This window comes from Formica exsecta, unplaced genomic scaffold, assembly GCF_003651465.1.
Source record: "Formica exsecta isolate Colony F162 unplaced genomic scaffold, ASM365146v1 scaffold211, whole genome shotgun sequence".
In the NCBI taxonomy this organism is placed as follows: Eukaryota; Metazoa; Arthropoda; class Insecta; order Hymenoptera; family Formicidae; genus Formica; species Formica exsecta.
In genome coordinates this window covers 96911-122696 of record NW_021849408.1, presented here as the reverse complement: position 1 = coordinate 122696, position 25786 = coordinate 96911, and the positions used below count along the sequence as shown (strand labels likewise).

Sequence of the window (25786 nt, the reverse complement as noted above, 5' to 3'; positions counted from 1 at the left end):
TAACTTAATGCCATCTATGAAAATCGGGCACGAACTTATGCAATCATCCAATATATATATATATAGAGAGAGAGAGAGAGAGAGAGAGAGAGAGAGAGAGAGAGAGCAGACGATTTACGAAAACAAAATTATATTAAGATGGCCTTCGGGAGTGAAATTCGATGATATGCAGGAAACAAATAAATAATATTTAAAATAGATATTTAAAAAGACTTAACAAAAAAATGACATTCATAGAAATATAAAAATTCTGAAATTTTATCATATTTCAAAAAGAAAGTTTTACTTCTTATATATTAGTTATCTTTTATTATAAAATAAATTCAAATTTACACTTTTTCTCTTGGCTTTTCACCAAATTTACGTTTAATGAGTAGCAAATGTACGACTTTATTTACAAAACACAGCAACAATTGCAATTAAATGTAATCGCGATAAAACTCTTGTTTCCGGCTGGTATCCTCTGGTAGTAAAGCCGAGCAATGGAATTAAGAGTCAAGGTTTTAGCATCTCCGCAGTGGAGTCAATGCATTTCTCACGGAAATTAAGAGTGGCGGAAGGGCGCGAGTATACGCAGTTGCGTGCTGGGAGCAGGAGGCAGTATTGCTTTTGCCTTCGTGAGACAACCTGCCAAGTACAAGCGAGATAATGTCTATCTTCTCGCCGAAGCCCGCGGGCGTAGTTGCATTATGTTAATCCAATGCAAATCTTCGCGAGAGTCGCGAGAGGATAAGCAAGGTTGAGGCCGCCAGTCGAGAAATAGCAGTCGTTATTAGTACTATGCGGCTATATGTCCACTACGCTTAATTGATATCGATAAAACTTTGCTTCAACATTACTTCTACTTTTAAAATAAATATCAATATGAGACACCATTTGATACATCGGTAAAACATATAAAAATTATCAATATGAACACCATTTGATACATCGGTAAAACATATAAACACAATTTTTTTTTTTATAAAAGTTAATTTAAGTGGATTTTTATATTAATAAAAAAATAGGATTATTTTAATTATATTTAATTCAATTAGAAACATTCAATTATATATTGTTGTATGTTTATATAAAAATAGTTTAGAATATTTATTATTTAGATATTATTTATAATATATTTTGCTACGTATTTAAATTAAAGATATTGAAGGTGATGTAACCTTCTTTCCCCTTAAATTTACAAAACATCGTTATATGTATAATTCGCAAGCTGCAAATTCTCATTCATCAACTTCAATTTATTCGTAATTAGGTCGCTATAACGAATTTTATTTTTGATTCTTTTGATTGTAGTTAATTGATTACTTACGTAATTGGTGAGGCCGGTTAGCGGAATCCCGTTGGCAGCTAATAATATGTCGCCGGTTTGAAGCTTGTTGGACAGGGCGGCGGGTTGCTGAGGAAAGAGTCTTTTCACCCGAACAGGGCCCGCGGTACCGCCACCGGAAACACTTAGACCGAGACCGCGACTGCTCTTCTGCAGCGTTACCCGGAATGTACTCTCTGAAAGTTATTTAAACATTTTTATCATGTTTGCGAGAATGTTCCTTTTGAATAACGTCACATCCCGGTGAGAATATTTCGCTTATTTGTTTTACGTAGCTCTCGCGCGTTTAATCCTTTGCACTCGGAGTTGTCGTCGCGATGTCAGGTCATTTCAAGAATTAAAATTGCGTTGCAAATTTATAGAAAAAATTTATTTTATTGCTTTTGCCTTCGTGAGACAACCTGCCAAGTACAAGCGAGATAATGTCTATCTTCTCGCCGAAGCCCGCGGGCGTAGTTGCATTATGTTAATCCAATGCAAATCTTCGCGAGAGTCGCGAGAGGATAAGCAAGGTTGAGGCCGCCAGTCGAGAAATAGCAGTCGTTATTAGTACTATGCGGCTATATGTCCACTACGCTTATTTGATATCGGTAAAACTTTGCTTTAACATTACTTCTACTTTTAAAATAATCGTTTAATCCTTTGCACTCGGAGTTGTCGTCGCGATGTCAGGTCATTTCAAGAATTAAAATTGCGTTGCAAATTAAGCGAAACTTCATAAAAACTGAATTTCATGATTTTATTTTTTATTTATTATTATTGTTAATTATAATATGTTTATAGAAAAAATTTATTTTCAAGAACGGATTAAAATAAGAGATAAATCAACTATGTCAACTATGGCAACTATGTCAAAGTATATATACGACATAAGTATATCGTGTGATTATGTAATTATACGGGGGGGTAGAAAATAAGTTTAATTTAATCCAAGATTTCTCGAAATATTGTATCTCTAGGTTATTATGTAATTTATCGCTTCTATTGGAGTGAGATATGGTTTAATATCTGCTAGCAGAACTACAATAGAAACAATTACTTTCTGTCGCGGTATTCTATACAGCATCGCGGTGCACTGCGTGCATATTTCAACCACTGCAGTAGCTTTCGCGGAATGCGTTCTGTTGGTCATAATTTTCGTGGCACTCGCTCAGAGGACATGTTTCCAAAATATACGTAAATCTGCGCACGCGTAGTCATGCGTATATGTGTGTATATGTCATTTTTCGACGATGATTAACACTGTACTTTGTTGAAAGAACTTTGCTCATTTTAATATATACTTTGAGGTCATCTGCGCACAATGCTGAATTAAATTATGAGTTAAATTATTATAGAGTAACGAATTAAAAATGTCATAGATATACTATGTTAAAATTTCACTGATCGATTTAAGAATCTTATAATATATTAATTTGAAAGATGTACTTTTACTATCTCTATGCTTGCAGGATATCTTTATTTATTAAATTTATTTTTAGTTGTACATTTGTAGCTATATTATAATTAATTATATATATATATATAATTTGTAGCTAATGAATAATCCTCTCGGAAAGTTTGCTGAAAGTTTGCTCTTTAATATCATTTATTCTAAAAAAAGAATTGCCATTTTTAGCATGTAAAATCATCTTTATATCAAAAATATTATTAAAATAGATTTTATTCTCTTTTACAATTAACAAGCATGTTAATAAAACATAATACATAATTACATTATAAGGGAATGATAAAAAAATTCAGATTCAAAAAATTAAATAATTAGTTACTTAAGATAATTAATAGATTTAATTAAATAATATTATTGTATTTAAAAAATGTGTTTTTGTTTTTGGTACATAATACTGAGTTCTCGTAGTTTGTCAACACTTGCACGATGACATAAACGATTGTTTGATTTTGGAACTTTGATTTTATGTAACTGTGTCACGCGTGCTGTTTGCGTAGCGTTGACGTTTAAAGCTGAAGTACCCATATCACACAAGCAAACTGCTGTGCCATTTACAATTAGTATCAATCAAAGTGATACAAACAATTATAGCAAATCCAATGCAGTAGAACTCAATTCATTATAAGTTTGCAACGTATTAATAAATATTAAGGTAATACATTTGTAAATAAGATTAATGATGTTTTTGATTAAAAGAATGTTTCGCTTCGCACATCATATGTATGATAAATAAATATTGTATACATGTACATATATATACACATATATATATATATATATATTCATAAGAATTTTATTTTTATGGTATATATAAAGCATAAAAGATTTGCTATGCAATCCAATTTCTTTTTAAATGTAAAATTCAATGTGTGTGAAGCGATTTCCAATTAAAAATAACTTACATTCCACCGGATATTGACTCGATTCAGCAGACATATCGCACATATTGTTCACTTTGTTCACTTTACTGGCTATTCAAATCTGGACCTCTCCCGCGTTTGCCACCTTGCAAAGGGGTAATTTACGTTTGCCGCGTTATTGTCTGGAGTCGCACAGTGTCACTCTTTTCGAAAGAGAAATCGGTCATTGTTGGAATCGCTTCGAATTACAGAGTGATCCACGTTCAATGGATTCCTCGATCGTTTGCTAAACGTTTCGTGAAATTGAACGGTCGATTTCACGGGAATGACGATCTTCCTGCGTCACTTTATACATTGTTCCACACTGCTATCACAATTAAGATCATGATTGCTGACAAGGCTACTGCACTTTGGAAACTGCTAACCAAAGAGCGATAATTTCTGGTCAGTATGCCAAGTTTTCATACTTTACTTCGTTTAAAGGGCATTTTCTGCAAGATTGCGGAAAATTTTCTTTTAAATTATAATAATAAATTTTTTTTTTAACTATAGATTGTGTACATAAAATTATGTGCTTTATAAACTTAAGAAACACTTTTTTTTTTTTAGAGTTAATTATAAATTGATAGCATTTAATCAATCTGGTCAGTTACATTGATTTATCATTAATAATAGATTTATCTAAATCAATTGTTTTTGATAAGACAGCTGCGTGTTAAAATAACATGCTATACGCAGGAAAAAAACAAAGGCCAAATATTATTAATTATAAATTTAATATCAATGATAATTAATTTATTACCGTTTCGAAATATATTTAACATTTTATACTCTATATAACTTCACGCTTTCTATATATTCTGTGTGTATTTTGCATTTTAAATAAATTTCAATAAATGGTCTATAGTTATATAAAATCTATAAATGTATAGATTTTAATTACACGTTAATCTATAATATACTCATAATTATTCGTTAGTGAAAATTTAATTAGTTGATTAACTGCTATATTTAAATAGAATTAATAAATCGAATTAAATATAAATTAAAAAAATTAGGATTATCTTTGTTGCATAATAAATATTATATGATTTATTTATTTTAATTTCATACACACAAATTTTTACGTATTCAATAAATGGTCTATAGTTATATAAAATCTATAAATGTATAGATTTTAATTACACGTTAATCTATAATATACTCATAATTATTCGTTAGTGAAAATTTAATTAGTTGATTAACTGCTATATTTAAATAGAATTAATAAATCGAATTAAATATAAATTAAAAAAATTAGGATTATCTTTGTTGCATAATAAATATTATGATTTATTTATTTTAATTTCATACACACAAATTTTTACGTATTAATTAGAATTTATATGATTTTAATAAGAAAATAAGTTATTACATTTTTGGTAATAATTATAAATTTTATTAGATATATTAATATCTTAAAATCAAGAAAAAAATTCTTGTTTCTTTAACGTTAAATAAAATTATCTTTTTAAAAAATAAAAATTTAATAAAGTGTAAAGTGATAATATACTAAATTATCACTAATATATAAATTAAGTGACAATAAATTACTTTAATAAGAGTATAATAAGAATAATAGTACTAATAAATAGTTTCATGATCAAAATAAAATAAATTTTATTCTTATAATAAATCTTAGATTTTATTTGCGACGATATCTTATAATATCGAATTTAATTTGACACAAAATACAGAAGATTCGATATGAATTGATATTATAAAATGTTAAGTATTTCAAGAGACAAACAAAAGACATAAACAAACTAGTTGTAATATAAAGGTAGGTAATGATACATTTGTTGTCATACGAAGATATAGAACCTTCACGGCGTGCTACATATATAATAACACTGCGTGTTATTGTTGATATATTCGATCACTTGTTACCATTTGTACGGCGACATTCGGAATGCTATGTCGTCGGATTATTCTTCGAGAAACGTGATTATTTCCTACATTTATTATAATTAGCGATTCGTAAGCGTATCATAATTAACCATATTTTCGTGAATGATGTCAAATTTTTGCCTTACTCAAAGTTATTGTGATATCTTGACTCGTTGTCACGAAGTACAATCCTCATACAAAAGGGAATATTAGTTCGCGATCGTGGAATTTGCGGGAGTGCCGCGCAAAGTGTCGCGCGTCCGTATTCATTGTGTCGCGAATAATTCGTTGCGTCTTAATTAGTTTGATAATGACGTACACGAAATGTCGCGCGTCCGAATCCGGAAGTGCCGTGCAAAGTGTCGCGCGTCTGTTCTTATCGTGCCGTATAATGAACAGTAATGAACTGTAATGAACTGTAACCATATTTCCAGATGAGTGCAACGAACTCTGTAGGTGTAATGAATCCTGACAATCTAAGAGGAGGAAGTCTAGGAAGCTTCGGGCAACGGCAGAGCAATCTTGTAGTGAGTGTAATTTATTTTATTTATTATATTATTTATTCATCGTGCACATTTATTTCCGTTTAATTGGATTTAAATAAGAATTAAATAAGAATTAAATAAGAAAAAAAAAAAGATTTTTATATATAATATACTTTTTTAAATCTTTGAAAACATAGTTTTTTTCATAAATTATAATTATTCCATTAAATATTTGCTTATTATTTTGTCATATACTTTCTCGCATTTTTTATTTTACGTATGTGTAATGACATGTAATTGGGAATGAATGACGCAAGCGCACGATATCGTTTTATATAAGTCGCATGAATATCTCTCGAACAGCTAGTTCGATTTTACGTGTGTTTATAGACTTGGTGTCACTCTAAATCTGAGACAGCGCGCAGTAAAAACGATTCGATTAAGAAAACAATCAATTACTCGCGGGGCGGGCATTTAATTAATATACGTTCGCGTTTAGTCAGCGAATTGTAACGGAAGTACTCGTAAAAAGAGAGGAGAGATAGGAAGGATGTTGCCGCTTCGGGGTTTACGTACGAACGACACGGCTGGCCCAGCACGTGTGCAACGTCCGTTATGGAATCCATTACGAGATAGCGGGATGCCGCCTGCGGTTTGCAATGAAGATACCGATATTTATGGATCTAACAAGCTCACCACTGAAGTATATTCGCCATTACGTTCGCGAGGATTATCGGCCAACGGAAGCCGCCGCTCTTTGAAACCATAATCCCGCGTTCCTTCGAGTCGATAATGGAATCGCTTTTAATGCCGCATGGATGATTCTCTCCGAATCACGTAATGGTAAATTACCCCAGTTCGGAGAGAGCGCTCCTAATAATTTGACGTCTAAAGAAGGCTTCAGATGTGTGGGAGAATTCTGCTTCATATCGATCGCGTGTTTTAAATGGGATGAATGGAATATTCGGATGTTCTTTTTATCTAAAATCTAATTGAACAAATACAGATATCAAAATTTTTAACACTTTATATTGTGCGAAAGATGCGTCCAATGATTGAAACACTATATCTAATAGAAAGAGTACAAAATGAGTTCTATATCTCTCGGGGCTCTTTCATTCGATACTCGGGAGTTCGCTGACGATCTCTTAATATTTGTACCAAAGTGTAATTAAAATCGTGAAAAGCGACGGCCAATGTCGGCCGTAATATAGAGCCTTCAAAGAGCGCGATGGAGTGTGCAAACGAGATGAACACTGATAGAAGTACGCGAGAGTTTCAGTAGTTCGGTTATACCGGTCTTTAATGCCGGCTTCGTTAGTTGCAGATTGTCGGTGATATATTTTCTCTCTTTCTCCCGCCGTTCTTCTTTTCTCTCTTTCTCTTATTTTTTTTTCATGACGAAAGTCATCGCGGATAATCCGAGGTTGCAGCTTTTCATCGGCGAAAAATGCACCGTCTAATGGTGCACTCCTAGGCAAGAACTCTAATGTCATTAGCGCGCCGAACAAATACGCACTTAACGAGCGACGTTTTAAACAGATTCGTTATGTCAATTTTAACGTCCTTAGTTCGTAACACGGTCGTTGCGAGATTTCGAAAACGCGCTCTCACTAATTATTCACGGTTATGTAATTTTACAATTTCGTATAATTTAATAATTAAACATCTCGTTAAATGCTTCTGTTGAGAAAGAATTTAGTTATTTTTATGGCTGATTTATATATCTGTATCGTATAAATATTTTATCCATAACTAAAATTCTCATGTAAATTCTGCGAAATTTAAAACATGAAAGTTTTTCTTTTGCTTGATAAGACAAAAAGGATATAAATTTTTATTTTAGTAATTTTAGTTTTGATTATATATATATAATCTACCTGTTTGTATGATATTGACGTGATGCATAAAGCGCGGTACGAACTTCAAGTTACAAAGATTAAGTAATCCTGCGAGAAAACGGAAGATAACCAGCAAAGGGAGCGGCGGAATGCAATTTCAGTTCCAGAATTTCTGACAGACCGATATCTCAACTATTTGGAAGGGAGGTATCTGGGCCATTACTTTTCCGTGTACTACCGGCCGCAGCTGTAAGATACCCCCGATAAAGACGAGACCATTATCTCCGACTCCTACATTCAATTTACCGTCGCGGTTACTGTTATCGTCGACTACATGCCGCGAATTCAGTCTTATCACTAATTGATTCACATGCTACTTTTCTTGTATCATTTTTGTAAGTAAGTTATTTAATAATTGCTTCGCTCTCTCTTTTTTTCTCTTAAAAAGCAGAGATATTGTCAAATTTAATATTCTAATTATAAAATATAAATTAATCATGCCAAATAAGTATATAAAAAGATATTTATATAAGGATGAAACGTTACTTTCCCTCGAGATTTGCTTCTAAATTCTCCTTAAAAGGCAAATTTAATTAACGTACGTACGTACATGTGGGAGAGTAATTCGCGCTGAGAGATTGTTCGACTTACCAAGAATTCCAACGATTACATATATATGTAATCTTGTCTGAAAACAATCGGAGTTCAATGGACTAAAAATACATATCTCTATAAAATTTACGATTCGAGAATACGTGGTTGGCGCGCATTTAATTTTCCTGAATAAATTCCAAAGTATACGTACATTTATGAATCAGAATAAATCATGGCCAATTTATTTTTATTAAATTACACCTCGACGATCTCCCGGTCAAGTTTCTCGCGCGTTATAATATTGAGAGCATTAATATGAATTACGATATCGTGCGCGTAATTTATCCTTGGAAGTTTTGAAAGTTGAAGTCTTGTTAATAAAGCGTCTTGTTGCGGTGCCGAATGGAGTTACGAATATGTTTATGCTGCGATTAAATTAAGCAACGATAACTGTTTCTTCGTTGTAAATATCTTCGCAGAAGAAGGCGCTCGATTATTAGCTGTTTGAGATACGATATCAATGTGATTGCTGCGCGGCGGCGGATGTCGATTAAATCTTAAGTCATCGTCGATCGCATGACACTGGATTAGATTACTTATGGTTGGTTTATGTAGCTAATTAGCAGCCAAGAATGTTTATTGATAATTATAGAAAGAAAATATTAGAAGAGAGATAAATTTGCCAGAGAGATATGACATTTCAACCGAAAAAATTTAAGCAATGCGCATAATAAGATTAATATAGACATTCGCATAAAAATATTTCATATTAGATTTATATTAAATAATCAAAATTTATTTAAATTTATACATTAAAAAATAATATAAGACACATATTTAATAAGTATTTTTTAATAAAGATAAATATATTATATATTAAATAATAGTTTTGATGCGGTAATAAACATTTTATGAAATACTTTGTCAAATCGTTTTTTACACTTTCGGCTCGGATGGCTCGGAATAATTTCCGGTGACTCATATTAACTGTACAATCATCACAATGGCTAGCTTCAATGGCTTGCGCCAATTATCAATCCTGTCTTTCGATATCGTGAACGATTTCACTTTTTTACTATCTGTTCGCGCCGGCGATAATTGTCAAGGATCACTTTGTTTCGAATTGAAGCAGAATGGGCGCAATGAAGCTGATCGAGGTCTAGATTATTAGAATTGGATTATATTTCCGCCATGATAGAATTAAAACAATTTTCTCAGCAGTAATTAAGCTTTATCGAGTAATCAACGAATTAAATAATTTTAGTCTATGGCTAAAGCAAACTGAAATCGAACAAATTCTTTTTCTTTCCTCAAATATCCTAATTAATCAATTTTAGGTTTGTGAGATGAGGAATATTTATATACATATACATATGTATGTATATATAATTTTTTTCACTGAAGCAAGAGTGTTATCGTTGAATTTATCGCTATCAGCGCTCATTTTTATCGGCTTTGATTTCTTGAAAAATGTATCAAAGTAATGTCAATAAAAGTAAATTTCAGTTTTAAAAAAACTTGCAATAAACATGATGTTTTCAAAATGATCAATTATATAAGGTTTTACAGCTTGATATACACAAGATATAAAAATTACATTAGTAATATAAAATTTAATTACTTTTGATACACTTTGGTTTTGCGGAAAGCAAATTGAAGCTTGTATGCGTATGTTTATGTGTCAAAAGGACTTTTATGTATGACATTTATGCCCTACAAAAAAAAAATTCCAGATCATAATGCACGATAACCTACAATCATTTCTTTTTAAACTGCACGTCAATAGCAGTTGCATCTGCGACTGTGATGCGCGATTTGAATTTTACGATCGCATAGAACGGGATTTATACGCGTCCAAGAGATACTTTGTTCTTCGTAACGAGAGGAGGAAAGAAACGAGTTTTCAGTTCACGTCACGCATGGTCGCAAGATACATCATGCATCATTTGTTACACGATCCCCTGTCGCACTTGTGCATCATCGTAGAGACATTTCGCCATTTATCAGAACGGCAATCGTAAATATTAAATAAATCACGGAACATCTGCAGCATATTATAGGATCTGAAAAGAATTATCTTTTAACAAGAATATCCTTGAGAATTCTTCAATTAGATATCTTTGTAACAAGTTTCTGAATTAATGCTCTATTAAAATTTAACGTACTCAAAATTTAATGAAGAAGGTTTGCTATCTATTTACACTAATTGTTTAGCGTAATAATCTCTTGCATGCAACAATTGCATTGTAATATCGCAAATGATAAAGGATAGAAATTAGATGTACATGTCGGCGATATAATAGATGTTCTCTGAATAATTCGCGTCATTTGTCCCAAATTGCCGCTACCATATGATTTATCGCATAGCATTAATATTACAAGTGATGCGTGACATTACGTATATGTTACCGTGATATAAATCTCGGCAGTGAATGATTACGCTATCGCACCACGTGAATCGAGAAGTCCGTCCGTCTTCTCTCTCTGTCGCGGAAAATCAAGGAAAATTATCAATCTTTCAGGGATGAAACCAAGATATCATTTTTTTTCCTTGGATAAACCGTTAAACACTTTTTATTATTCTTTGCATTGCGTTCCTGCTGCCGTTCGCGTTCCAGGACATTTTTTTTTAGAAAAAAAAGATGTAATAAAAAACCAAAGATCTGCACAACGGCCGGATATCACCGACGTAATTTCATCCGATCGATATGTCGCCGAATAGAACAAGAGACTGTTATTAAAGCTCCGAGGGCTTTTCTATATAAGCGAGACGAATTGTATAGAAGATGATATGTATATACAGCGTTAAGTCTGAATAAGCGCAGTGTCAACGTGCTATGAATTGAATATATTAAACAGGGCATCCCCGATTTATGTATCTAAAGTTAAACTTTGCAAACGACACAAAAATTCAATTCTCGCGTAACGACAGTCCATTATTATTTGATGACAGGAACATGACTGCCGGGGGAATAAAGTTTGCTATTCACAATTAATGCTACCCAGTAACGCGCTTCAATTTATTCGTGTTCTGATGTGATGTAGCATGTCACGTAAATTTTTAAGGGCGGATATCGCGTGAAGTGCGCCATTATAAAATATCAGAACGACCTGATTACAAATCATCGTAACTTGTCTAGGAAAAAGAAATTATTATGATCTTTTATAGGGAATATAAAAATGCGATAACGCAGCGAAATATATACATATATAACGGTAACGGGGAGTGGAGTATTAAACCGCGATAACGCGATCGCCATCAGTTCGCCTATAAATTATCCAAAAGGGTTGAGAACGTGCGGCTAAATCTGGAAACCCGTCCGCCGATCGGAAATCCGGTTGAGTGTTCCATTGACCTGCTCTCGGTAGCGGTGCGCTGTTAACACACGCTTTCCGTTATCGTACTTCGTGATTAATGACGCGTTTTATTAAACCGCATCAAAAGGCGGCGACGAGAAAGAGTTAAAAGTTCGTGGTAACGATAAACTTTCGTGGGAGCTTGTATACTCGCCGGTCCTTAAACTATAATGATATATTGAAAATAGAGAAAAGAGTGGATTTAGCTGGGTAATTTGGGGCAAATTCTATTCCGATAATTTCTGTAAAGACAGATTATTGATTAACTTGAAATAGACATTTATTTTAGGGAATTAGCTTTTAAATAATTGCATATCTAAACGTATGAAAAATTGATTATAAGTGTGTCATTGTTAGATAAATTGATTGTACTTCGTAAAAATTTTTTTGTCTCATCGATCATTATTTGTTAAAATTTGCGGATAAAAGAACATCAAGAGATGCTGTAATATTCTTTGAAAAAGAAATTGGGACTCTTTGTTTCTGACAGTTTTCAGTTAGAAGTTCTCATTTCAAAGAGTTCCGCTTCGTTTAGCGGAAGCGTATTGATAATGCGGAGGAAATCGGGAAATGATCAAGGATGAAGGATTAAGAAGAAAAGCCGGTTAAACGACTCGTGGAAAACGGCTTTCTTTCTTTCTCTTTCTTTTGATTGAATTAACTAACTGCATTAACTATTACAGCAATAAATCGGAATGCGCATTAGAGACGAAGTATATTTATTGCGCATGTTTTTAGCGTTCATTATTGATTCTTAGAATGGGAAAATCCACGGCACGCGATTGCGCAGGATCACGATCACAACGACAACCTCAAAGGGTGAAATATTTCGCGCGCATAAGCAACTTGACACTAATGCAATACGAGAGGGCATTAAACTGCGATAACGCGATTGCTATCAATCCAACTACGAATTACTCGATAGGAGGTAGGGGGGGCAGGAAGGCGGCCGTACCTGGAACCCCGGATGTCCGCAGCTATTTCGTCGGCGTATTGCTCAGGGTCGGCTTCGTGTCGACCGTTCTTGTGTTTGCAAAAGGAACTAAAAAGCACCTGTTCCTCATTTCGTATACAAATGAGATGAGATATGCAAGTATGATTTGCGTGAATTTTAAGATTCCCAAGATACATTTTTTAATTGTAACCAAAAAACTTATAAGTTCAGGTGAAAAATGGAAGGTACTTGATTAGCAAAAATTGCCAAGTTTAAGTGATAAGAAATTCTAAAAGAGAGAATTTTATTTACAGCACAAATCCTTGTTTCTCAACCAATTTTTAAATCTTCTTCTAGTAATTTATATAAATATATAGAGTGTATAACAAAAGAGATCGTGGAATCTCTTTTACACGTGTACAAACGAATTTTCACGTATGCTTTATCTTTAAATAACCTGCCACTTACTTTACGTAAAATATACGCAATCGTTGTTATATATCGATTAATCAATGCATCTCGCGTTGGCCGACCGTTTAATCCTTATAGCCGGCCCTGGTACTACCCTCGCATAATAACAACCTGTCGGGAATTATTCGGCGGCCGGTTCGCGCACGCCAACCCTGTCGAAGAACCGAAATTTCCCTGCCGTGCAGCGCATCCGGCGATACGATCCGGTGAGGGCATTAGCTAGGCAATCGGTTGGTGAAATTATTCATGCTGCGGCATGTTACGGGGCCGACTACGTACCACGCCACGCGACGTACCCCGAGTCGGCGGCGAATTTCCTGACGAATTATACGACCTCCGCCACGCGCAGGAACGAAGCAGGGGTCGTTGATCGGAAATTACCTTCGTGCCGAGGGATGGAGTCGGCTCGGGAATTAAGTTCCGGCCTTTTCCAGTTGTTCGTTTCGCAAACCGCGTGTGAGACCAATACAAAAGAAAAGTTGGATCCTCTTGACGACCATCTCGCTTTTCCTTCATTCTAATTCCAATTCTTTTATTCTAATGGATATACACCGTTCTCTTTGCACATGTGCAAATGTAGAATATTAGAGCACGATGTGATGCCCGTCGCTTTAGGCACTTTCTTTAGCAAACAATTTTAAATCATGTTGAAAAATAATTAACTGAATTTTTACATGTTAATGAATTGTATGCGGATTATTACGTAAACGCGATTTTCATTCAGAGTTGCTTTTAACCATACACGAGCATGGTTGGAAATAAAAAAGTTACCTTTTCGCCATAGATCTCTGTGAATAAACGAAAGCGAGAGAAAATCATGAGATGAACATCGTTTATCCATTCCTTGGAAAGCGCGAGCCGTTTTTCTTCCTACTCTTATTAGCATTCAACGGATTACGGCTTTTTTTAGTTTTTATCGGTGAAATTATTACACTAATTAGTAACATACAGGCATAATGTGCAAAAGTTGCAAGAACGTGAAATTCTAACTTCTCTTTTAAATGTATTGCGATCAAATGAGTCAAAAGTTTTTATCATAAATTTTTGTGCGAAAATGTTTTCTTACGATTTTATTTTCTAGGGTCATTTGCTCCGCAATGTAGGAATTACAGCTTTTGTACACAGAAGCTGCAGATTTTTTGCGGCAATATTTTATATGATATAATTTATTTGCAGCATTCCTCCTGATGTACGGTTACAAGTTTGGTATGTAAAAAATTGACTCCAGGAAAAATCATTTAAACCGAACGTTTAAATTATATTGTGGAATCGATGTTCTCTTGTATCTCTTAAAGCGAACTACATTTCGTGTTTAAAAAAATTATATACGTACGTACATTATCATAGATAATAATGCATAATATATAGGTAATAATACATAAAATAAAATAGAAGTAAAAAAAAAAATATAGAACAGCATAAAAAAATTAATGTTACAAAAAAAATATTAAACGTATATCTATCCGGAAAATAATAATTTTTGAACTATTCTGATGCGTTACTTTGATGTAACGAGGGTGTGTTATGACACATCATACACCGCTCGTTTTACTTTCCCTTTTGTTTTCCACTTCGTTTCACAACGTCATCAAAAAAATCGATAGCAACTATAGCGATCTCATGCGCCTCGACGTCATAATATTTTGGCGAATTTAAACGAGCTGCAAAATAAATTTCAGTACGGTGCAATCATTCGATTCTATTTTCATTTTGGAAATTTTCAATATTCTGTGAATAGTCGACGATCGTAAAATATTATTTGAGCCTCTTTTGTGTTACAAAGGAAAACATGGAGGGAGATAAATTTTTCGAAATACGGAAATAATCTTTGAATAAACAATAAATATGATTCATATTAAAATATCCTGTCAGTCACAATCGAACAATTACGATTTGTTCTTTTACATTAACAATAAATAAAGGATAAGTATATAAATTATAAAATTACTGAATATGTATTTCTTTCTAATCATGAATGATCAATCTCTCTAATCATGCTTTATATAATATATATAGAATAACCCTGTTATATTTTATGCATATATAAGGGATAATTTTTTTACTGTACTCTTTTTAAATATAATTGATATAAATATAATCACTTATATATATATAAGATATATACTTTAAATATAACTTAAATATAATTATATAACATATAATTATGTGTGTGTGTTCAACATCTGTAAATAAAAAATAAAATCTTAGAAGAATGCTGAGATAGTTTCTGATACTTTCTCTCTTTTAACGGATAAAATCACACTAGATACATACACACACACACACATATCGTTTCAAATTAAGAGAGATATCCCTCGGCCTTCGTATCGCGGTCAGTTGGCCATCGGTGCAACATTGTGTCGGGAGTATCGGAATTAACCCGTCGCGATTCCAGCGGCGCCAACCTAGCGTTCTTCACGCGCGAGGACACATGCCGAAACTGCCAAACAACATAGCTACCCTATCAAACCTCCCTCTGTCCTTCGCCGACAACGCGTCTGGACAAATGGGTCAATAGGTGAGACGCATGGAACGTACGTCGAAGTGACCTAGTTCGCTGTAAGGCGAGAGCAGTCGTACAACGGCCGCACGCGATCAATAGCGCATTCTTGACTTAGAAAACTTACAATGTCAGCGAAAGAAGGCGGTACCAAAGTGGGCGAGTGAGATCGTCTGCAAATTGAATGGGTTCGACATTCGCGGCGGCGGCGAAGAAAGACGAATCCCTTTTTTTCACGAATCTGAAGCACCAGGGTTGAAAGCCACTTACTCAATGACGTCGGACATTTCGATAAATTCCGCGATGAAAACAATTTCTGATTATGCAGTTTCCGCCGTATAAGAGATGTCCCGATATTAATTTTATTGGCATATCCTTGAATTAATCTAGAATCGATTCTTCCGTAAGATATCGAATAGCTTTTGTATTATGAACGGATCTCGGAATAGAATCTAATAGTTGAGGAATTAGATATGCATGCAGATAGTTCATAACGTTCATCGTTATCGTCGATCCACATCGAGATTTACTGCCAATCTTACCGACAACGGCTTTATCTCTACGACAGCCTCTATTCATTTCGATTATATTCGTTACAATGAAACCGAAGCTTTCTCATTAATTTCAATGATACACAAAGGGGAGCGAAACGCTTCGCTGATTCCTTTCGGTAAACTGCAGCGATATGCTTACAGTCAAAATATGTATAGAAAATATAGAACTAAAATAAGAGAACTGTAATTAAGTTCTGAAATTATATTAAAAGAAAAACTATAATAATGATTAAAGCCTTGCCAGATGTAAGATTGGAAAAAGCGTATTGGAAATTAAGAAAATAATAGCTATAGCAATAATGTCACATATGTGATTTGAATTGATTTGAATATATATATGAAGAGATACCAGAGGCACGGATAGCTTGTGAAGATTCGAATCGCTATCATCTGTCTGGAGTTTAACTAATATTCTGTCATAGACACCCGTATTCATATCAGGAAGAGAATCCTGAATCAAGTCTCCGGCCACTACGTGAACGGAATATTTCCCGCTCGAGTGCGAAGTTCTGTAGCGACACAATGATGAGGATAAACAATCTGCACCGCGAAACATGGAAACTGCATAACAAGGTTCGTAATGCCTGATGTGGCTGTTTATTGATTTGGCAAGTTCGCTTTGCTCGTCATGGAAATGTTAACTCGATGAAGAGTAAATGGATCGGATGTTCCTTTATAACGAGGATCGTAATAGTAGATGGTTGTTTATTACTTTTGCAAGTTTGCTTTATTCATCCAAGTAATGATTATTGTGGTGAAATTTGCGTATTATACGCAAACATTAAACATCCTTATTTTACGCAAGAGATGTTATTTTACGCAAGAAATGAGAGATGAACGGTTATAATCTTATAAAATACATGTTCGCTTTTTACATATAGTGTATTTTGTCTGTATAAAATAAAAATAAAACATTTCATTAAATGTCGATTTTCGATTAATAGACCAGGAGTTAATAGGGCGTTTCGAAAACTCTGCGGCATACTTTATCCGTACTTTTAATTATCGCGTATCGATTTTTAATACTCTCGGGACATGCTATGCATACGAACGATATATTACAGCATTACCTCATAATTTCGAAGCTAGGCTGGATCCCGCCGCAAATACCAGTCCGCACAAAGCAAACGCGGCCGTACTTGTTCACAAAGGATCGCGTATATTCTGGGTCAGGGTCTCTCAAACTGGGTTGTATCACCGCCATTCGCCGTATATATCCGGAACGTGCGAAAACGCCCGACGATTCCGGAAAAATCTCCTCATCAACTTGCGACACGCGATCCTTCGGTTGATCCCGAATTCGTTTGTGAAGTCATAGTAAATAACCATTAAGCCTTCGCCAATAGTCGCGTAAATTACTCGAATTGTGATCGTGAAATTATCTACAGCGAAAAAGCCGCATCGATGTTGCTTTTTCACGCAATTCGGAAAAATTGGTCGCACGGGATGAAAAGTTTCTCGCGCGACCATATCGTCGTAACGTTATCTCTATTAATAGTAAGCTTGAAAGATTATGCATGAGGTACTTGCGGTTTACGATTATGAAATGCGCCGAGTGAAAAGTGCTTTTTTACGAGCTAAAGTACTACTTTTCATACCCTTCACTTCGATCCCTGAGAGAACCGCTGTTCAGGCAGAATACATACGCAAGAGTGGTGCGTGGGAGTAAGGGTAGTGGTGGGTGGAAGGATAATAACAACTATGCTGCGAAATTTGCCCGTCAAGCCCAATGAACAACGATGTGTTGTTAAATCGTGCCATTAATGTACTAAGGACGCGTGTTAGCGTGTCATCCAGGCATATTCAATGGAATAAATTGAATTTTTTCGTCAAAAACTGGGATTTTTCATCGCTTGCACGAATTTGTACGATATTTTCTAGTGTTTCGATTTAATCTCTTCAGAGAAAAAAAAGAGAGAGAGAGAGAATCCTATAGATTTTTTGTTATGAAATAAAAATTGTTTTTGTCGCCTTTTTGGCAACGTACAATATTGACGCGTAAATAAGTTAACTGAAAAAATAGAATGCTACATGAAAAAACCGTAGGAATGCTAAATATAAAATGTCATATTATATTTGCATGTTAAATTTTTTAATAAAAATACACGGCACAATTGATATATAAAATATAATGCTCATACTATTCATGTATTAAAGCAAATATAAGAGAATTTACTTCCTCAAAATTATTTTAAAAATTAATTACAAGTTAAAAAGTATTATTATCCTATTAGTATTAATAAGAATTTACATTTATCAGTAACTCGGATTTTTTTTTTTTTGATTAGCGCGACAAGGAAAACGGGGGAAGTAACGCACGGAAATAATTCCGTGGATTCGTCAACAACGTCGCTTCTATAGTGAGCGGCTCCTTCCAAATGCATGAGATTGAAATTGAAAATATGTAGATTTCACGCGCTACGATATAGACACGTTTATGTAAAGTCTACAACGGACGGGCTATTGATCAAATTGTCTGGAAATCAGCAGGCGCCGAAAGTAAATGACGCATTATTCATTCCAAAGCTCATAGAAAGCAATTTTTCAAACACGGATGACTTATTCAGATGCCATTTTCAACATATGTTATATGTAAAATTATGTAGATTTATTTGAATTTGGCAGAGATTTCTTCGAAGGTTTGGTGCAATTTTACAAGAATTTTAATTAATCGTAAAAAAATTTCACTTAAATTATGGCTGAGTTGTAATGATACAATTCTTTATCTTTTTGCCAGTCAAGACGTGGAAGATTACAGTCAATCGCAGTTCTGATGTTATAAACGTTAATGAAAATTATTACTCTCTCAGGAGTTTGCGCGACAAATGAAATTTATGAAGAGGGCTTGATTGGTCTAGTCATGTATTAACAAGGTATTTCAAAACAAACTGGTTTGTTAAAGTATTTCAAATTACAAAACATTCTCTCTCTATCATTAAGTATTATAAGACACGTCAAAAAAACCGTCATGCGTTGTAATCAATAACATATATTTTTTTCTACATCATATAATTTGTTATGCAAAATTTTAAACAAATTTAATATCATAGATGAAAAGATTAAGACACTCGGCCGATATTCGTTACAAGCTTCCTTTTTATGTAAATTTGGGAGTAAATAATCACGTGAACTAAGAGAGATTTCGATCGTTATAATATATTCACGTTATCTAATAATCATGATCAAAGTATGCGAAGGAATAAATTAATGAGAAAACCTGAAGAGGAAAATTGAGAGATGTATAAAAATGCTTTGCCCGCGCTAGTCGATCATTTGCATGGTGAGCACGATTTTCATTCACCTATCATCGCCGAGCCATTCATCTTTATCAGCCGCTCGTTACCGCGCGTATCGAGGCCACTCAGCCATGTATTTGTCTCGGAGAAAAAAAGTTTCGACCTTCGAAAAATTTTTGCGATAGATCTTGCGAACGTAGGAGTACAGGTGTATCTATCTTCGGTAAAATAATATTTACGAAAGCGTTGCCAGAGAGTGAAACGGCAAAGTTTTGCACGTGCATAATCCATACGCCGATATATCTTTCATAATCCTATTACGTCAACATCATATAAGCGCGCTCGCATCCTCGAATCCTCGCACGTATCAATCTTTTCGCTGATTTCTTTCCGAATTATTCGCTTCTTCGTGAGAATATCTCACACGACTGGACGTAAAGTATTCGTTGCAATGAATATCGCTCGCTAACAATAAGTTGATTACGAGCGGATAAATATTAATTATTCATTAATTACATAGTCCGATAACGCTGATTTCTTCATGGGACAAACACTCACGTTTTAATTTACATTGTATGAAACGCAAAAAAAAATCGAATAAGAAAGTATCTAATAAAGCTCATATTTTTGCAGTAATGAAGATATATTTACATAAATATACATACGTAGATATACCTATATGGGAGAGAAAAGTGACAAATAAAGAAATATATATTATTACTTACCGGGTGTAACACTTGGAAACGGTTGCCCTGGCAACGACGGTGGATGCTCGTCCTCGGGTGATCGTTCAGACGCGTATCCTTGATCCTGCGGTTCGCCGCTCGTCAATTTGCTCAGTTTTAGATCGACGCATTTGCCAAACTGTTGGCGATGCTTGAGTAACTCGCAGTCAGGTTTGTGTACTATCTTCATCAGCCGATCGTCGTTATTGATGGCGTTTACCATACACGGCTGCGAGGACGAGTTCGACTCGAGGCTCCTGCCGCTGCTGTTTTGAGCGTCTTGCTTGCGTTTCGGCAGCGTGCCGACTAAGTCGAGGTCCGAATTACGGTGACACCTATCCTCCAAGGCTACGCTGCGACCGTACTTCCTGCCGGAATCGACGAGCACCGTGTCGGCGCTGCGATTTCTCTTGACCGAATCAAAGTTTCCGTGACGGCATCGCACCAGATCGAGATCGCTCTGCTGATATCTGAAACCAGACGTAGATCACTCGCTGTTGATTTTCCATCGGGAAGAGATTCACGAGTTCGTGTTCGCCGAAAGCCGAATTCATTTTGAGGCGAGAATCGACTTGAGAATCATTTTCCCGAACTTTAAAACGCGAGAAGAGAGTGCACGCCACGAGAGCGAAAGGTACGACAAGTTCGAAGTGAAAACTCTTCAGAGATTCTCGCTCGACCCCAGAGTATGCGCGATCGATCGATCGATTCACGTAGATTGAAATTTGATGGGACGTTCTCGGAATTCTCCAAATTGCTATGCCTCCGTCTGTGTCGCTCTTCGACAATTTCGCGATGAAATCTCGAAATCGCGTGTAAGTGAAAGACGATAAATTTCAAGAATTTATTAAGTATAATTAATTCTAACAAAAAGAAGAGAGAGAGTTATATATTTGATATGTCTAAAACACACCGCATATTTTTCTGACATCGTCGTAATGTGAGACGAATAGTTTTTATGGTACTCTTATTATTACATACCTCCAGGGATCGTTCTCGTCGAAGGAATCTTGCGATCGATGTTTAACGAGATCCAAAGTACCGGTCGGTCCGCTGTCCGAGAAATGCACTCCTAACGAGCGTTTCTTGTGCGGCAACGTACCGCCAAAGTTTCCGCTGATAGTATCGGACATGATGTTATTATTATCTCGCTGATCATCATCTAGCACATCCTTATCGTCCAGATGATTTGGCAGCGATCCGCAAAATTTATATCTGTAAGAAAATAGATAGTTAAATAAAACAATCTATATATATCTAGATGTAACGAAAATAAATCACGAAAGAATCATTGACAATGAATTATTTATATGTATGTACAGATCGGATGGCGCGCAGTAAATTCAAAGATTAAATAGTACAAGATGTGTAATTCGTTCTGTGAAATGAACTTTCTTCGGAAATATTATTTGGATGTGTATTACACCGTAGATTGTTTGTGTAACTCGAGTCTGTTTCTCCCTCCGTTAAAATTATGAAGGAAGTTGGAAAGATGAAAGCGTCGAGGAGGAAATAAGTTTGCAATGTAGGCGGCAGCATTTCGCATAATAAGTTGCCGTCAAAAAGCGTCAAACTTCGTAGAAAAAATACATTACGGTAATTTACATAATCCGCGCTTTACACTATTTCTCGTTATTTCGTGTCACATCCTCGGCGGATTTGCGAATGATCATTTCGTGTAGTTTCGCTAATTCTCGCATATGCAACGAACTGCATAAAACGTAACGCGCGTGTAAATGCGATGGATTACGTTTGTTCAACCGGCGTGTCATACGTTACGCTTATAACGTCGACGCGAACGAAGGTAAATGCAAAAATAAAATAGAAAAAATTTGTAAACGATATATGAGATTTTTGATGCAAAGAAAAAAATTCCATCGTTACGGCACGTTTGCATGCTAGGTGACATACGTCACATTCGAGCAAGGTGAAATCGAGCGTGTTGGAATTGAAATAATGCCACGCGAATGATGTTCGCAACACATTCGTGTTGTTTTCCGTGCGCGCAAATTGTGAATAGAATAAGCATGCACATGTTTTCACTATAAATATCGTAGGCAGATATAGATTTTTTACTTCATAGAGTACAATTATTTTAAATAATATGATATATAATGATAGCAAATTTTAAGAGAATGATAAGTAATAATTTTTTTAAAGAGACAAGTTAAATTAAAAAGAATAAATTATTTTCACATATTTTATATATATCTTTTAATGAAAAAACTTGTTATATAATACGAGGCCCTAAGCTTTGGCTTTCTTGGCTTATTTATAGATCCTCGATTAAAGCTGTTCTTTTTCTTACGATATTAAAGTATTATATTAAATATTATCTCTCAATATAGTAGTCATTAAAAAAAATTATTCCCGTTATTTTATTAGAAAAATCATAATTCTGCATGTAATCTTTGTTTTCTTTCGGACTTTCTTTATTTACAATAATAAAAATTAATGAAATATAATCTTTTCTATTTATATTCTTTGTTGTTACATCATTTTAAGATTGGTGAAAAATGAATTGGAAAGCATGACATAATCGTCATAATGTCACGGCATGTGGAAACTTCACGTATTTACTCGACAATCGTGTTTGCGTGTGTCTCGTAAAATATTCTACGTGACAACGCACGTACTAGGAACGGTATAGGAAACTTTACTAATAATTCGTACGTGACATCATCCGCTACAGAGCCCGCTTTCACGCCCGGTGGATAGGCGAATGCCTGCCTGCTTGCCTGCCTGCGCAAATCTTCGTGGTATGCATAAGCGCACAAGCGCGCAGAGCATCTGACCTTTCACCGATCTCTCTACTTACTTTGACCCTCGCGTCGTGGATACCTCTTGGTATAACGTCTAAAAATTCTATCCGGTTTCCGATCATAATGCAATCATATGAAAATGACAGTCTCATAATATAACTTTTGATAGCTACAGACGCGATGAGAAATGCAAGATTAATGTAATATGTAATATTAAAACAATGTAATTAGAAAAATATCTCACGTATTAATATATAAACTCGTGATGCTGTTTGATCTTTCCTTAATCCCAATTTATCTCAATCTTTTGTTGCGGATTTGTAATATAATGAATTAAAATTCTATTTATTTATTAATATCACTATTTTAAGATTGAATAAATAATAACATAGAAGATTTTATAATAATTTTAAGTTATATTATTGAAATAAATTTTAAGTATAATATAATAGCGATAAAGTGCAAGATTAGCTCATACAAGATTTTTATACAACCATAGAAAAAATTAAATAAATAGCTAACTTGTTGACAATGTACACAGTTGAAAAGCATTATAATATTATTAAGCTGAAGTAAATAAATAGCAAACCGGAGAGCAAATCCGCTTCCGCATATTTCTGGCGTTGTCATTGCCAGGTTTAGACAACAGCACTTACGCAAATGAGATCAGGAAGCGCGCGCGGGACGTCTTTTAATATATCTCCCGGCTGCTCTTTTAACCCGCGTGTGCCCTTATCCCTCCCGGCTCCACGCCGTTCCCGTGTAAACGAGGGTTTAATGGAAGCCGCCCTAGTTCAACGACTGGCCGACCTTAGAGGTACTTTAAATTATCTCGCGGCCGGCAACTTGTTACTACCGGAGGCGCCGTTGCTCCATTGTATAAGGTTGCTCTTGCAGTGGCTGCGAGAGAGAACTATGCGCTAAGAAGATGCTAACGCGACAGGGTTCCCTGTTTTGTGCATCGCTGCAAGATGCAAAACTGTTTCCGCACTCTAAGTTTCCAGACTTTTACTTTAATTTAAACGCGTTATTATTACTTTAAAAATACAATCTCCCTCTATTTAATTCAATTGTCAGAGACTGAATAAAGCTTAAACACGATAATGTTTAGGTAGAAAATGTTTAAATACATTTAACACTCGTATAAGTATATCCATCAACACATAATATTATACGAATTATTTTATATATAAAATATATAAACTATTATATGTATAATAAATTATATTTATAGCACAATAATTTTTTATCGTATATTATGCATTAAGCCGGACACAACATGGTGTAAAAGATTAATTAAAAGATGCAGATAAATGCAGCTATTAAATTAAATATCACGAGAGTGAACGGAAGATAGTAGGGAATTCGGGAGAACTCATTAAAGTTAAATTAACGAAGCACCTGTCCTTGACGGATTCACTAATAGTTTTTAGATGGTATATTGCGCGGCCAAACGGTTATAGTAAGATGATCGCTTGGTCTTGGTTTCTCCTTACCCAGCCCGTTATTATGACGGACATAATTACGAGACGCAAATAATTATTAAATTTAATAACAGAACGGCGTGCGCGTGGATCGACTCATTTTCTGTCGATTTATCACCGTCATATATTACCGTTATCACAGCGTCGGACATAATTCACCTTCGGATTAATTTCTCTCGGCTATTGTTGACTGTGTGGCTTACCTCCGGTTAGCTGGTTAGATAAACAGGAGCAAAGAGATATATATATATATATATTAAATATATACTGCTCCTATATAATCGATTCAACTACAATGATATTTATAATCGCTAACAAAATTAATTCGTAGACCAGTATTTTATTATCGCATCTTTTGTAATGTTCAACGATATTTTTCGAGTTATTAAGTATTTCTTAAGAATATTTAATTTAGTAAAATCTAAAAGAGATTTATTCAGGACTTATTCTCGCATCAAGAAATTATGAAAAAACTTGAAAATAATGAACTTTTTGATTAAAAAATAAAGTAAGTTGTGCTTATGTGGCGTGCGCGTGGATCGACTCATTTTCTGTCGATTTATCACCGTCATATATTACCGTTATCACAGCGTCGGACATAATTCACCTTCGGATTAATTTCTCTCGGCTATTGTTGACTGTGTGGCTTACCTCCGGTTAGCTGGTTAGATAAACAGGAGCAAAGAGAGAGATATATATATATTACCGGCATAGCATTATGTTTTCACGACAATCTTGTTATTGGTTAATCGTCTTACGTGGCTTATTGTTAGCCCGCTGGCGCCAGTACACAACATATTCGACTTTATGTCGATACATGAAGGATTCCGGAGCCGAATTTCGCGCTTATCCCATCTCTCGAAAGCCCTCCTACCGACACATCTCGTCTTCTCCCTAAATTTAATTAGCACGTGCTTCCAGAGAGCTTTATCACTTTGCAAATAATTCCATTCGCGACTAAATATAACTACTCGCGGTTTACACAGCGATACCGCTTCATAATCCTCGAAGGAATAATCAGGAAAACGATCTCGCGCGACAGCAACTCACCGATCGATTTGCAATCAATTTTAATCGATCTTGCGCGATAATTTTACGCTATTCTAATTTTTTTGTAGAAATTTTTTATTCGCTTTACTTTGTTCAAGAGTTAGTGACCGAGATCGAGCGTTCTCTTAACGACTCTCGTGGGTATTTAAAAAAGCTATCTCGTGAATTTATATATATATATATATATATATATATATATATATATATAATTTGGCTATGTTCGACTT

The 25786-nt window shown here is 34.7% G+C and overlaps 2 protein-coding genes across 7 annotated transcripts in view; one reads left to right on the top strand and one right to left on the bottom strand.

The window, feature by feature from the left end:
• LOC115235185 (tyrosine-protein phosphatase non-receptor type 13-like) overlaps nt 1-25786 on the bottom strand; it is a 50482-nt gene that overhangs the window by 8829 nt on the left and 15867 nt on the right. For all 4 annotated transcript variants that reach the window (XM_029806796.1, XM_029806797.1, XM_029806798.1 and 1 more), the window contains exons 3-5: nt 21245-21478; nt 20264-20733; nt 1310-1503 (exon numbers count right to left, since the gene is read on the bottom strand). In XM_029806796.1, coding sequence (XP_029662656.1) covers nt 1310-1503; nt 20264-20733; nt 21245-21478 — 898 coding nt within the window. The remainder of the gene's footprint in view (nt 1-1309; nt 1504-20263; nt 20734-21244; nt 21479-25786) is intronic.
• LOC115235191 overlaps nt 5467-25786 on the top strand; it is a 97087-nt gene continuing 76767 nt past the window's right edge. For 2 of the 3 annotated variants that reach the window (XM_029806809.1, XM_029806808.1), the window contains exons 1-2: nt 5467-5620; nt 6001-6093. In XM_029806809.1, coding sequence (XP_029662669.1) covers nt 5594-5620; nt 6001-6093 — 120 coding nt within the window. In that variant the 5' untranslated portion in view covers nt 5467-5593. Of the gene's footprint in view, nt 6094-6441; nt 8297-25786 lie in introns of those variants that run through there. The other variant, XR_003883991.1, reaches the window with a different exon arrangement.